The sequence below is a fragment of the Scyliorhinus canicula genome, chromosome 13 (assembly GCF_902713615.1).
Source record: "Scyliorhinus canicula chromosome 13, sScyCan1.1, whole genome shotgun sequence".
Lineage (NCBI taxonomy): Eukaryota > Metazoa > Chordata > Chondrichthyes > Carcharhiniformes > Scyliorhinidae > Scyliorhinus > Scyliorhinus canicula.
Window position 1 is genome coordinate 82,532,532 of NC_052158.1, and position 11,382 is coordinate 82,543,913.

General features: G+C 52.0%; 1 protein-coding gene across 1 annotated transcript; it reads left to right on the plus strand.

Moving 5' to 3' along the window:
• The first annotated feature begins 2,714 nt into the window (after positions 1-2,714).
• On the plus strand, positions 2,715-11,082 carry zgc:194655 (uncharacterized protein LOC794380 homolog). The gene is made up of 2 exons (XM_038817193.1): positions 2,715-2,971; positions 10,556-11,082. The coding sequence occupies exons 1-2, from the start codon at positions 2,827-2,829 to the stop codon at positions 10,687-10,689; spliced, it is 279 nt and encodes a 92-aa protein (XP_038673121.1). The 5' UTR covers positions 2,715-2,826; the 3' UTR covers positions 10,690-11,082.
• Positions 11,083-11,382: the final 300 nt, after the last annotated feature.

The following is an 11,382-nucleotide window of genomic DNA, read 5'->3' on the forward strand; positions in this document are numbered from 1 at the left end:
ACCACCTGCTACGAGTGGCTACGGGTTTACAGTCCTTAGTGAGATTGGCAAAGAGAGGAGGGGGGGGAATTCGCAGCGTAGTGAGGCTGCAGATCGTGAGTGGGTTCAGGGGCCCTCCGAAGCTGAGGGTGAGGCTCTTGAAATGAAATGAAATAAAAATTGCTTATTGTCACAAGTAGGCTTCAATGAAGTTACTGTGAAAAGCCCCTAGTCGCCATATTCCGGCACCTGTCCGGGGAGGCTGATACGGGAATCGAACCATACTGCTGGCCTGCTTTAAAAGCCAGCGATTTATCCCAGTGAGCTAAATCGACCCCTAGATTAGCAACCTCTTGAGGTTGCATTGGAAGTCTAGGCCTAATAAGAGTGGCGCGCAGAGTTCGGGCAAAACGTAGAGTTTAAATTTCGAGTAGCTAGCGCCTCTGATTGTGAGTGTTGCGGCGGTGCGCCCCTGGATCTGGACCGAATGGGAGCCTGAAGCGAGCGAGATAGTTTGCTGCACGGGGAAAACGGGGAGCGAACAGCATCTTACCAGGTCTGGATGTATGAAGCTCTCCGTGCTCCCGGAGTCGAAGAGGCATGGCATTTTGTACCCGTTGATATGGACCTCTGGCATCGAGTTTCGTAGATTCTTTGGTCGTGATTGGTCCAGGGTGACCGCGCTGAGTTGCGGGTAGTCGGCGGCTCGATCAGCTGTGCTGGAGAGGCCCTGTGATGACTGCCCTCTGAGTTCATAGTCGAATTCGAATTCTTCCGCAGAGTTGTCCGAGCGCGGAGATGCCGATCGGGCCCGTGGATCGCACGTGGCAGGCGGCGAGGAAGATGGCGTCCAAGATGGCGGCCCCATGAGTCGCACGTGGCTGGCCACGTGGTGGAGGTTTTTCAGGATGGCGGCCCCCATGGCACGCACGTGGCTGGAGGGGGCAGAGTCGGGGCATAGGCCGCAGCGTTTCAGGCCCCGCGGGCCTGCGAGTGAGGGGAGCGATTACTGCGAGTTGCTGGGGACTTGGAAGCTGGGGCCCTTTTAGCGAGGCACACTCTTGCGTAATGGCCTTTTCGCCCGCAGCTGCTGCAGGTCGCATTGCGGGCCGGGCAGTGCTGCCGCGGGTGCTGGTTCTGGCCGCAGAAATGGCAGGCTGGGGCAGCATAGTGGCAGGCTGGAGCAGCATAGTGGCTGGCTGGGGCAGCATGGTGGCTGGGCGGCCGCGTAGCACAGGCCTGGGGGAGTCGCTGGTCGGGGGCCCATGATTGGGTCGTGGGGTCCGCGGGGAACAAGTTAAGGCTGCGGAAGGAGACCTCCATCGTGGTAGCAGCTTCCACAGTCGTTTCTAAGTCCTGGGCCCCCTTTTCCAGCAGTCGTTGGCGCACATAGTTAGACCTGAGGCCCGCTACAAAAACATCGCGTACCGCCAATTCCCTGTGTTCAGCCGTGGTAACCGCTTGGTAATTACAGTCATTGGACAAATTATTGAGTTCCCTTAGGAATTCGGCGAGTGATTACGGTAGGCCACTGGCGGCGAATCGTGAACACATGGCGAGCGTAAACTTCATTAATGGGCCTTACATAAATTTTATCGAGAACTGCTAGCGCCGCAGTATATGAACTGGCTGAGATTAGTTGCGTAGAGATTCTGTGGCTCACCCTCGCGTGCAGTAGACTTAACTTCTGTTCCTCTGTTGTTTCGGCTGTGCTCGCTTCTGCCAGGTAGGCCTTGAAGTACCGGATCCAGTGGGAGAAGATTTCTTTAGCCTCTGCATCCTGCGGGTCGAGTTCCAGGCTTGAGGGCCGATTCCATAATCGTTCTTTACTGTTATTAAGTCGATTAAATTGATGGAACCATCAATTCACCAGACAAGTGTTTCCAATATGAATCTAGGCTTTAATCGACTTACTTCAGAGCCAGCCTGTTACCCGTTGATGAACTCTTAGTGAACTCAGGCTGATTCTGGACAAGGGTATTTATACAGCTGCACTAAGGGGAGGAGTCATGGGCGGAGCCAAGGGTGGAGCCCAGTACAAGTTCCTGAGTGCTCCCAGCACTACTCCCCCTAGTGGTAGGATGGCGCTACGGCGCTTACAAAGACAGTGTGAATTAACATATATACATCTATATATTACATTCACCACACTCTCCATACTGTTGCTGATCTTATTGTCTTTTCAGTTTCTTGGTTGACTTGAGGACATTTCTTTGGGTGGTTGTTCGTTTTAGCGTGGAGGTGGTGGTGGGTGGGCGAGGTTATTGGCTTCGTGGCTGATTTCCACGTTAAAAGGATCTAAGTGAAACATTTCTGGAGGAGAGCCACATTTCATGCGATTGTTCACCACATCGCCACCACCGGAAATCCCAACAAGGGGTAAAAAATAGCAACAATCTACATAAATCATGCCCAATTAAATGTTTTAATGGATTATTTGTGTAAATGGTCTTCTGGCTACAGCTGCACCCTAAAATGCAGTTGGAACGTTTTTCGATTTCAGCAACTCTGAAAAAATTCAGTTTAAAAGGTAGTAAAATGGGGAATTCCGCCCAGAAATACTGGAGCGTAGTCCACAGTGTGGGAATTTACAGCAGGTGACTTTCCACACTGTGGAATGGTGCTTTATTGCATTGTGGAATTGCCCTAAGGTGCGAAAGGATTTCATAATTTAGTGACACAATTTGGCGTGAAGCATTTAATGAAGTTGTTTACGGCCATATTAAAATGGGTGGTTACACCAAACAGCCCGAAACTAAAAGTGAAACTTGAAATCAATTCGTTTTGCGATTGACTTCGAGAAGCTCGGAGGTGATACAGCTGCTTGCGAATTCCCTCAGATTTTCAATGGGGAAAATCTATCAAGTGTTTGTGGTGGGGTTAAAAGGGGAGAAGCTCACTGTTGATATTTCCGAATCTGAGGCAGAATTTAACGCGATGACGGTTGCCGGGTTCAAGGAAAAACTGCTGCAGAAACTACCCGGACAAGCAGGTACGTGGGGAATGAGAGCAACGAGTGGCCTTTTCAAATTAATGACATAAAAAAGCGTGGGCAAATTAATGGGATACAAAAGCTTGGGCAACCATTTCACCAGGGGATGGAAGTTGGGAATTGGCCCTCCCTCCTCCCCGAGCTGTAAACACCGGATGTGGGGACTGTGACTGTGTGTGGAACAACTGAACTACATCTTGCTGACACCGTTTTAAAATCTTGAGTTTTACAGGATTTAACCCCCAACTTTGGAATTTAGCTTTCTGCAGCTGATGCTGGATTTAAATCTGTTTTATCTTAAACTAAGAATAAAGGGCTGAATGGACCAGTCAAGAGGGCTGGTGTGTTCACGCCTCTGAAGAGTTTGAAAGCCAACGTGGCAATGCTACACGAGACACACCTGAGGGTGGTGGATCAGACTAGGCTGAGGAAGGGGTGGGCAGGTATTTCATTCGGTGCTAGACTCTAAAAGTAGGGGGGTAGCGATTTTGATGAATAAGCGGGTGTCATTTGAAGTGGGAAGTATAGTGGTGGACTGGGGTGGGGTGGGCGGGGTGGATACATTATGGTGAGTGAGAAGCTGGAGGGGATGCCGGTGGTGCTGGTGAACATTTATGCGCCAAACTGGGACGACACGGGGTTTATGAGGCGGGTGTTGGGGAAGATTCCTGATCTGGACTCAAATTGATTGATCATGGGGGGCACTTCAATACGGTTATAGATCCAAGGCTGGATCGGTTGAGTTCGAGGACAGGGAGGGTGGCAGCAGCTGCGAAGGAACTAAAGAGGTTTATGGAGCAGATGGGAGAGGTGGACCTGTGGAGGTTTGAACAGCGAGATCAAAGGAGTTTTCTTTTTTCTCCCACGTACACAAAGTGTACTCCCTGATCACCTTTTTCGTTCTGGATAGAGCTTTCCTGTCGGGTGTGGTAGACACCGAGTACTCGGCGATTGTTGAGTCGGACCATGCCCCACACTGGTTGGACATACGGGTGAGTAAGGAGGGGGGGTGATGCACGATCAATTGCACAAAGACGAGAGTCGAATACAACTGAGGCTCCATTACACTAAGATGTGTGTCCTCCTACAGCAGGTGGCGAAATGGCTGCTGTACGGGGAGCACACATTTATACTCCGCCTACTGGGTGGAGCCAGCAAGCAGGGACTACCGGCGAACCTGTAGTAGTGGCGGAGAACTATATACAGAGCAAGTTTCATATACAGAGGCAAAAAAAATTTTTCTCAACTCCAGTACAAGGTGCATTAACAGTCCCGAACCAATTACAAGATTAGCCGGTCCGGGGCCTTGATGTGGCGTTGAGAGCGACGCAGTGGTGGCGGCGATTCCGGTGGTGATCTGATCCTCGGTGACTCCGGGAGCGTGCCGAAATCCTCTTCATCCTCGGGCGTGGGCAAGGAAAGAACGGATGGTCCTGAGGGGGCTGCTGCTGGGTGCGCGGGGAGAGGGGAGGGTGGCGCCGGACCAGAGGGGTGTGTGTGGAACCTGTGGGAGACAGTATCCTGGCGGCCATCGGGGTATGCCACATAGGCATACTGGGGGTTAGCGTGCAGCAACTGCACCCTTTCCACCAATGGGTCCACCTTGTGCAGCCGTACGTGCTTACGGAGGAGTACGGGTCCTGGAGCTGCGAGCCAAGTCAGGAGCAACACCCCGGATGTGATCTTCCTGGGGAAGGCAAAGAGACGTTCATGGGGTGTGTCGTTAGTCGCAGTACATAGGAGCGACCGAATGGAGTGCAGTACATCGGGGAGGATCTCCTGTCAGCGGGAGGCCGGGAGATTCCTGGACCGTAGGGCCAGCTGGACCGCCCTCCAGACCGTCCCGTTCTCCCTCTCCACCTGCCCGTTTCCCCAGGGTTTATAGCTCTCGTCCTGCTGGAGGCGATACGCCTGCTGAGCAGGAACTGACGCAGCTCATCACTCATCCCTGTTGCTGTGGATGTAGGCAGGTGGGGAATCCGAACAGAGCGAAGATTGTGTTGAGGGCTTTGATGACTATGGCAGACTTCATGACGGGGCATGGGATGGTGAAAGGGAACCTGGAGTACTCATCAACCACACTGAGGAAATACGTGTTATGGTCGGTGGAGGGGAGGGGCCCTTTGAAATCCACACTGAGGTGTTCAAAGGGATGGGAGGCCTTGAAGTGCGATTTGCACTCCGCACAGTTCTGGCAGTCCCTGGTGATTGCCCGTACTTCCTCGACGGAGTCGGGCAGATTGTGGGCCTTGATGAAGTGGTACAACCGTGTGACTCCTGGGTGACAAAAGTTGTCATGCAGGGTCCAGAGTCGGTCTACTTGTGCGCTGGCATATGTACCTCGGGATAGGGCATCTGGGGCCTCGTTGAGCTTACCGAGGCGATACAAAACCTCGTAGTTGTAGGTGGAGAACTCGATCCTCCACCTCAGATTTTATCATTCCTGATCTTACCCTGCTGTGTGTTATTGAACATGAAGGCTACCGACCATTGGTCAGTGAGGAGAGTGAATCCAATGCTGCACAGCTTCAATGATGGCTTGGGCGTTTTTTTCAACGGAGGTGTGCCGAATTTCGGAGGCATGAAGGGCTCGTGAAAATAATGCCACAGGCCTGCCTACCTGATTGAGCGTGGCGACTAGAGTAACGTATGATGCATCGCTCTCCACTTGAAATTGTAAAGTCTCGTCGACTGCGTGCATCGCGGCCTTGGCGATGTCGACTCTAATACGGTTGAAGGCCTGTTGAGCCTCGGCCGTCAGGGGGAAAAGGGTGGACTGGATGAGTTGGCAGCATGGTCCTGCTGATCGTGGCCGCAGATGGTGACATTGTAAAGGTAAGGAAAAGTGGCCCACAGCCCGGACCGGTCGACCATTCGGTACATCTCCCTTTGGAAGACCGAGACCCTGTTGGTGACGCTGAAGGGAACCCTGAGAAAATGGTAGAGGCGGCCATCTGCCTCGAAGTCGGTGTATGGGCGGTCCGCCTTACGGATGGGGGGCTGGTGGTAGGTGGATTTTAGGTCTACAGTTGAGAAGACACGGTACTGTGTAATCTGATGGACATATCAGATATGCGTGGGAGGGGGTACACGTCGAGCTGTGTGCACCGATTGATGGTCTGGCTGCAGTCCACGACCATTCGGTGTTTCTCCCCAGCTTTCACCACTACCACTTGGGCTCTCCAGGGGCTGTTGCTGGCCTCGATGATGCCTTCCCGAAGCAGCCGCTGGACTTTGGACCTGATTAAGGTCCTGTCCTGGGCGCTGTACCGTCTGCTCCTGGTGGCGGCGGGTTTGCAATCCGGGGTTAGATTTGCAAATAGGGAAGGTGGGTCAACCTTTAGGGTCACGAGGCCGCAACGTTAAGGGGTGGTAGGGGGCTGCCAAATTTTAATGTTAGGCTCTGGAGGTTACACTGGAAGTCCAGGCCGAGTAGCAGGGCAGCGCAGAGGTTGGGGAGGACGTAGAGGCGGAAGCTGCTCCATTCTACGCCTTGGACCGTGAGCGTGGCAATACAATATCCCCGGATCTCCACGGAGCGGGACCTGGAGGCCAGGGAGATTCTCTGATTGGCGGGGTTTACCGTGAGGGAGCAGTGCCTTACCGTATCGGGATGAATAAAACTTTCGGTGCTCCCGGAGTCCAGCAGACCAGAGGTCTCGTGCCCATCGATCTTCACGCTTGTCGAGGTGGTGGCCAGATTGTGTGGACAAGTCTGGTCGATTGTGACCGAAGCCTGTCGCGGCTGATTGTCGCTGGTGTCGAACGATGGGGGGCACGGGTCCTGGAACGATGGTGGCGCCCATGTGCCGGGGGGGAGACAAGATGGCGGCGCCTGGTGATCCTGGGGTGGACGTGACCGCAGTGCCCATGGGCTGCACGTGGCGGGGGTGGAAGAAGCTGGCGGTGCCCATGGCCCGCACGTGGTCTGGGAAGGAGAAGATGGCGGCGCCCACTGGCCGCACGTGGCCCGGGGAGGGGAAGATGGCAGCGGCCATTGTCCGTACACGGGAGGGGGGGGGTTCAGGGCGATAGCGGCAACTGAGCGGGCCTGGCACACCGCAGTGAAGTGCCCCTTCTTACCGCAGGCCTTGCAAAGGGTGCTGCGGGCCAGGCAACGTTGGCAGGGATGTTTCTGCTGACCGCAGAAATAACATTGGGGGCCCCTCTGGTTGGCTGGCTGGCGCGTGGCACAGGCATAGGATTGGCTGAGGGGTCCCCAATGGGGCGGCCGTCTGCGGGGTCCACAATGCGTAGGAAGGGTGGGCCGCATGGCCAGGGATGTAGGCCTGAATATTGCGCGAGGCGATCGTCATTGAGAGGGCCAGCATTTTGGTTTCTGTGAGGTCGAGCATGGCCCCCTCTAAAAGTTGCTGGCCGATGTGGTCTGACCCTATCCCCGTAACAAAAGCGTCCCGCATGAGGAGGTTCGAATGTCCCGTGGCCATGACGGCCTAACAGTCACAGTCTCTGACCAGGGGAATTAGGGCACGGCAGAAATCTTCTGTTGACTCACCAGGGAGTTGACTACGAGTTGCGAGCATGTGCCTGGCATAAAGCATGTTAGTCCGCTGAGCGTAATTCTCTTTCAGTAGTGCCATGGCTTCATCGTAGGTCGGCGAGTCCTGGATAAGTGGAAAAATGCTGGAGCTCAGCCGCGTGTAGAGGATCTGGATCTTTTGAGCTTCCGGAATTGGGTGTGGTGCAGACCTGATGTAAGCTTCGAAACAAGCTAGCCAGTGTTCAAAGTCCTTTTTTGGTGTTGCTTGACTGTGGATCCAGCTGCAGACGATCCGGCTTGATGCGGAGGTCCATCTTCTGAAAACGTTTGTGCAATTGATCGTGCAATTTATTACACTAAGACGAGAGTTAAATACAACTGAGGCTTTATTACTCTGAGATTTGTGGCCTCCTACAGCAGCTGCCGGAATGGCTGCTGTACGGGGAGCACACATATTTATACTCCTCCTACTGGGCGGAGCCAGGAGGCAGGGACTACCCCCGTACCTGTAGTACAGGGTCTTACCACACATCTCCTAACATATACAACAGTGGTGATTACCACAGGGGGCCAGTGCCTGCACTGGAGATTAGATGTAGCAGATGAATGCAGATGCCAAATTGTTGGTCAATATTTTGAATGCAGATGCCAAATTGTTGGTCAATATTGTGAATGCAGATGACAAATTGTTGGTCAATATTTTGGCCTTGAGAATAGAGGATTGTGTCCCAGAGTTGATAGAGGAGGACCAGACAGGATTTGTCAAAGGGAGGCCAATGTTATGAGGCTCTTGAATGTTATCATGATGCCCTCCGAGAGTAGGAAGGTGGAAGTAGTGGTCGCTATGGACGCGGAGAAGGCCTTCGACTGGGTGGAGTGGGATTACCTGTGGGAGGTCCTGGGGCAGTTTGGGTTTGGGCAGGGCTTTGTAGACTGGGTCCGGTTGCTGCACCAGACACCGGTGGCAAGTGAGCTCGGGTTATTTCAGACTGCACCAGGGACGCGGCAGGGATGTCCACTCTCCCCACTGCTGTTTGCCTTGGCTATAGAGTCGTTGGCACTTGAGAACCTCGAAGGGCCGGAAGAGGTTTGTCCGGGGGTGTGGAGAGTGGAGCACAGGGTCTCGTTGTATGCGGACGACCTACTCCTGTATATTTCTGACCCGTGAGGGGGAATGGGAGAGATTATGCGGATCTTAGGAGAATTTGGCTGGTTTTCGGGTAGAAATTGAATATGGGTAAGAGTGAGGTGTTTGTGATCCAGGCGAGGGGGCAGGAGAGGAGATTGTGAGGGATGCTGTTTAAAGTGGTGGGAGGAAGTTTTTGATACTTGGGAATTCAGGTGGCAAGGGGATGGGAGCAGTTGCATAAATTAAATCTGGCCCGTTTAGTTGAGCAAATGAAGGAGGATTTTCGGAGCTGGGATATGCTCCCGCTGTCACTGGCGGGGAGGGTATGGACCATAAAGATGGCGGTTCTCCCGAGACTTTTGTTTGTATTCCAGTTTATCCCAAAATCTTTTTTTAAGCAGATTAATACGGTGATTTCTAGGTTTGTGTGGGCGGGTAAAACCCCGCGAGTAAGGAAAGTGCTGTTGGAGCGCGGCCGAGGGTGTGGGGGGGGGGGGGGGGGGGGGGGGGGGGGGTCACTGGCCCTACCAAACTTTAGAAACTATTATTGGGCGGCAAATATAGCCATGATCAGGAAATGGGTTGTGCGGGAGGGGTCAGTGTGGGAGCGGGTGGAGGTGGCATCTTGTAGGGGCACACGTTTAGGGGCATTGGTAACGGCACCTCTGCCATTCACGCTGGCTCGGTACTCCACAAGCCTTGTGGTGGTGGCAGCTCTGAGGGTATGGGGGCAGTGGCAGAAGCATATGGGAGTGGAGGGAGCTTCGGTGTGCGCTCCAATTTGTGGGAACCAATGGTTTGTGCCGGGGAGTCTGGATGGAGGGTTTCGGAAGTTGCAGAGAGCTATTTATTGATGGGAGCTTTCCTTGCTTGGAGGATTCGGTGGAAGAGTTCGGATTGCCGGGTGGGAATGGGTTTCGCTATCTGCAGGTGAGGGACTTTGTACGAAGGCAGGTTTCGACCTTTCCGCTTCTACCGCCGCAGGGGGTACAGTATAAGATAGTTTCTAAAATGGGAGTGGGGGAGGGGAAGGCCCCAGAAATTTATAAAGAGCTCATGGAGTGGGAGGGAATCCAGATAGGCGAGGTAAAGCGGAAGTGGGAAGATGATTTAGGCAAGGAACTAGAGGCACGTCTGTGGGAGGATGCTCTGAGTAGAGTCAACACGTCCTCATCATGTGCCAGGCTCAGCCTGATGCAATTTAAGGTGGTCCACAGGGCACACATGACGGTGGCCAGGATGAACAGGTTTTTTGAAGGGGTGGAGGACAGGTGTGGGCAATGTGAGGGAGGGCCCGCAAACCATGTCCACATGTTTTGGGCATGTCAGATGCTTAGGGGATTTGCCGATGTCATGTCCACGGTACTAAAAACGAGGGTGGGGCCAAGTCCAGAGGTGGCGATTTTTTGGAATGTTGGAAGACCTGGGAGTCCAGGGGGTGGGAGAGGCTGATGTTTTGGCCTTTGCCTCCCAGGTAGCCTGGAGACGGATCTTCTTGGTGTGGATGGACTCGGAACCCGCAAAATCGAGAGTTTGGGTTAGTGGCATGGCCGGGTTGAGAAACTCGGGTTCACCTGAAGAAGATCGACATTAGTGTTCATCTGGAGGTGGCAGCCATTTTATCGACTTCTTCGGGGCAAATTAAACTGTTAGTAGATACGGTAAGCGGGGGTGGGGGGGAGATAGTTTAGGCGGGATCAGCGAGTGGAGGAAGAGGGACTGGGGAACTGGGTGTCTAAGCCATGTAGGCTGGGTATGGTTTTTGGTGGGGGGGGAGATTGTTTACTGAGTTATGTTTACATTTGAAATTTTGTTATAAAATCATAATAGCCTTAATAAAATGTTTTCATTAAAAAAAATAAGAATAATAACTAATGGTATTTGGGATGTATTTGCAGTTTTGTTCGTGTTTTGGTTCAATTTTTTTCCTGAGTGTCTCTTTTTTTTTGAATAGCCGCCGCAGATGACCTTCGCATTCTTTTTGCCAGCACGCAGTTGGAGGTTGGAAAGAAATTCTCTGATTACCAGATCAAGGACAAATCAACCATTCTGCTAGTGCTACGTCTGCCTGGAGGAATGGAACAGTGAGGATGAACTTTAAAGAACTCATTTCCCTTCTGAAAACATCCCAAACACCAGGAGGTTCTGCCAAATTGACAATCGTCATTACAACATTGTAATTACAGAAAAATGAATATACGCAACCACGATCTTAACTTACAACTTGCTTTTAAATAGCTTTGGCAGAATGTATATGTAATAAATCGTTGCTCGCATTTTAATGATTACTTACCAAGTAAAAGGGCTTGTTCTTTGGTCTCTTATCTATCATGATCTCTTAGTTAGAGATCCATAACAAATTGTTTCAAAAATGCAATTTGTATCATTACAGTAAGATCCTTTGTGTTTTTACAGCTAAGAAGAGACCAACTATATATTTTCCTCACATGGCAATTAAAGTAAATATTAAATCACAAATAATATGTTCTTTGGCAATAATTTTATTTTACTGTCTCATCACCAATAAGTTTTTTTTTAAGTTCATGCTGTGACTTTGGAAATTTACGGGGTTGCATTCCAAAGGACCATGCAGGATCTGTAATAATTGTACTGATTTTTAGTCGCCCCTTATTCAGAATGAGGGTGACATTGGCACGGCCAGAATTTGTTCCCCACACATAATAGCTGTGGAGAAGATGGTTTGTCACCTGCTTGTACTGCTGCAGTCCAGCACTTTTGGTACAACTGAATGGCTTGTCAAGCCATTTGGGAGGGCAGAGT

Excerpts from the sequence above, each read along its gene's own strand:
- zgc:194655 (XM_038817193.1), top strand. The coding sequence starts at position 2,827 with ATGGGGAAAATCTATCAAGTGTTTGTGGTGGGGTTAAAAGGGGAGAAG. Across the intron at positions 2,972-10,555 it reads GAAACTACCCGGACAAGCAG|CCGCCGCAGATGACCTTCGC; the intron begins GTACGTGGGGAA and ends TTTTTTGAATAG.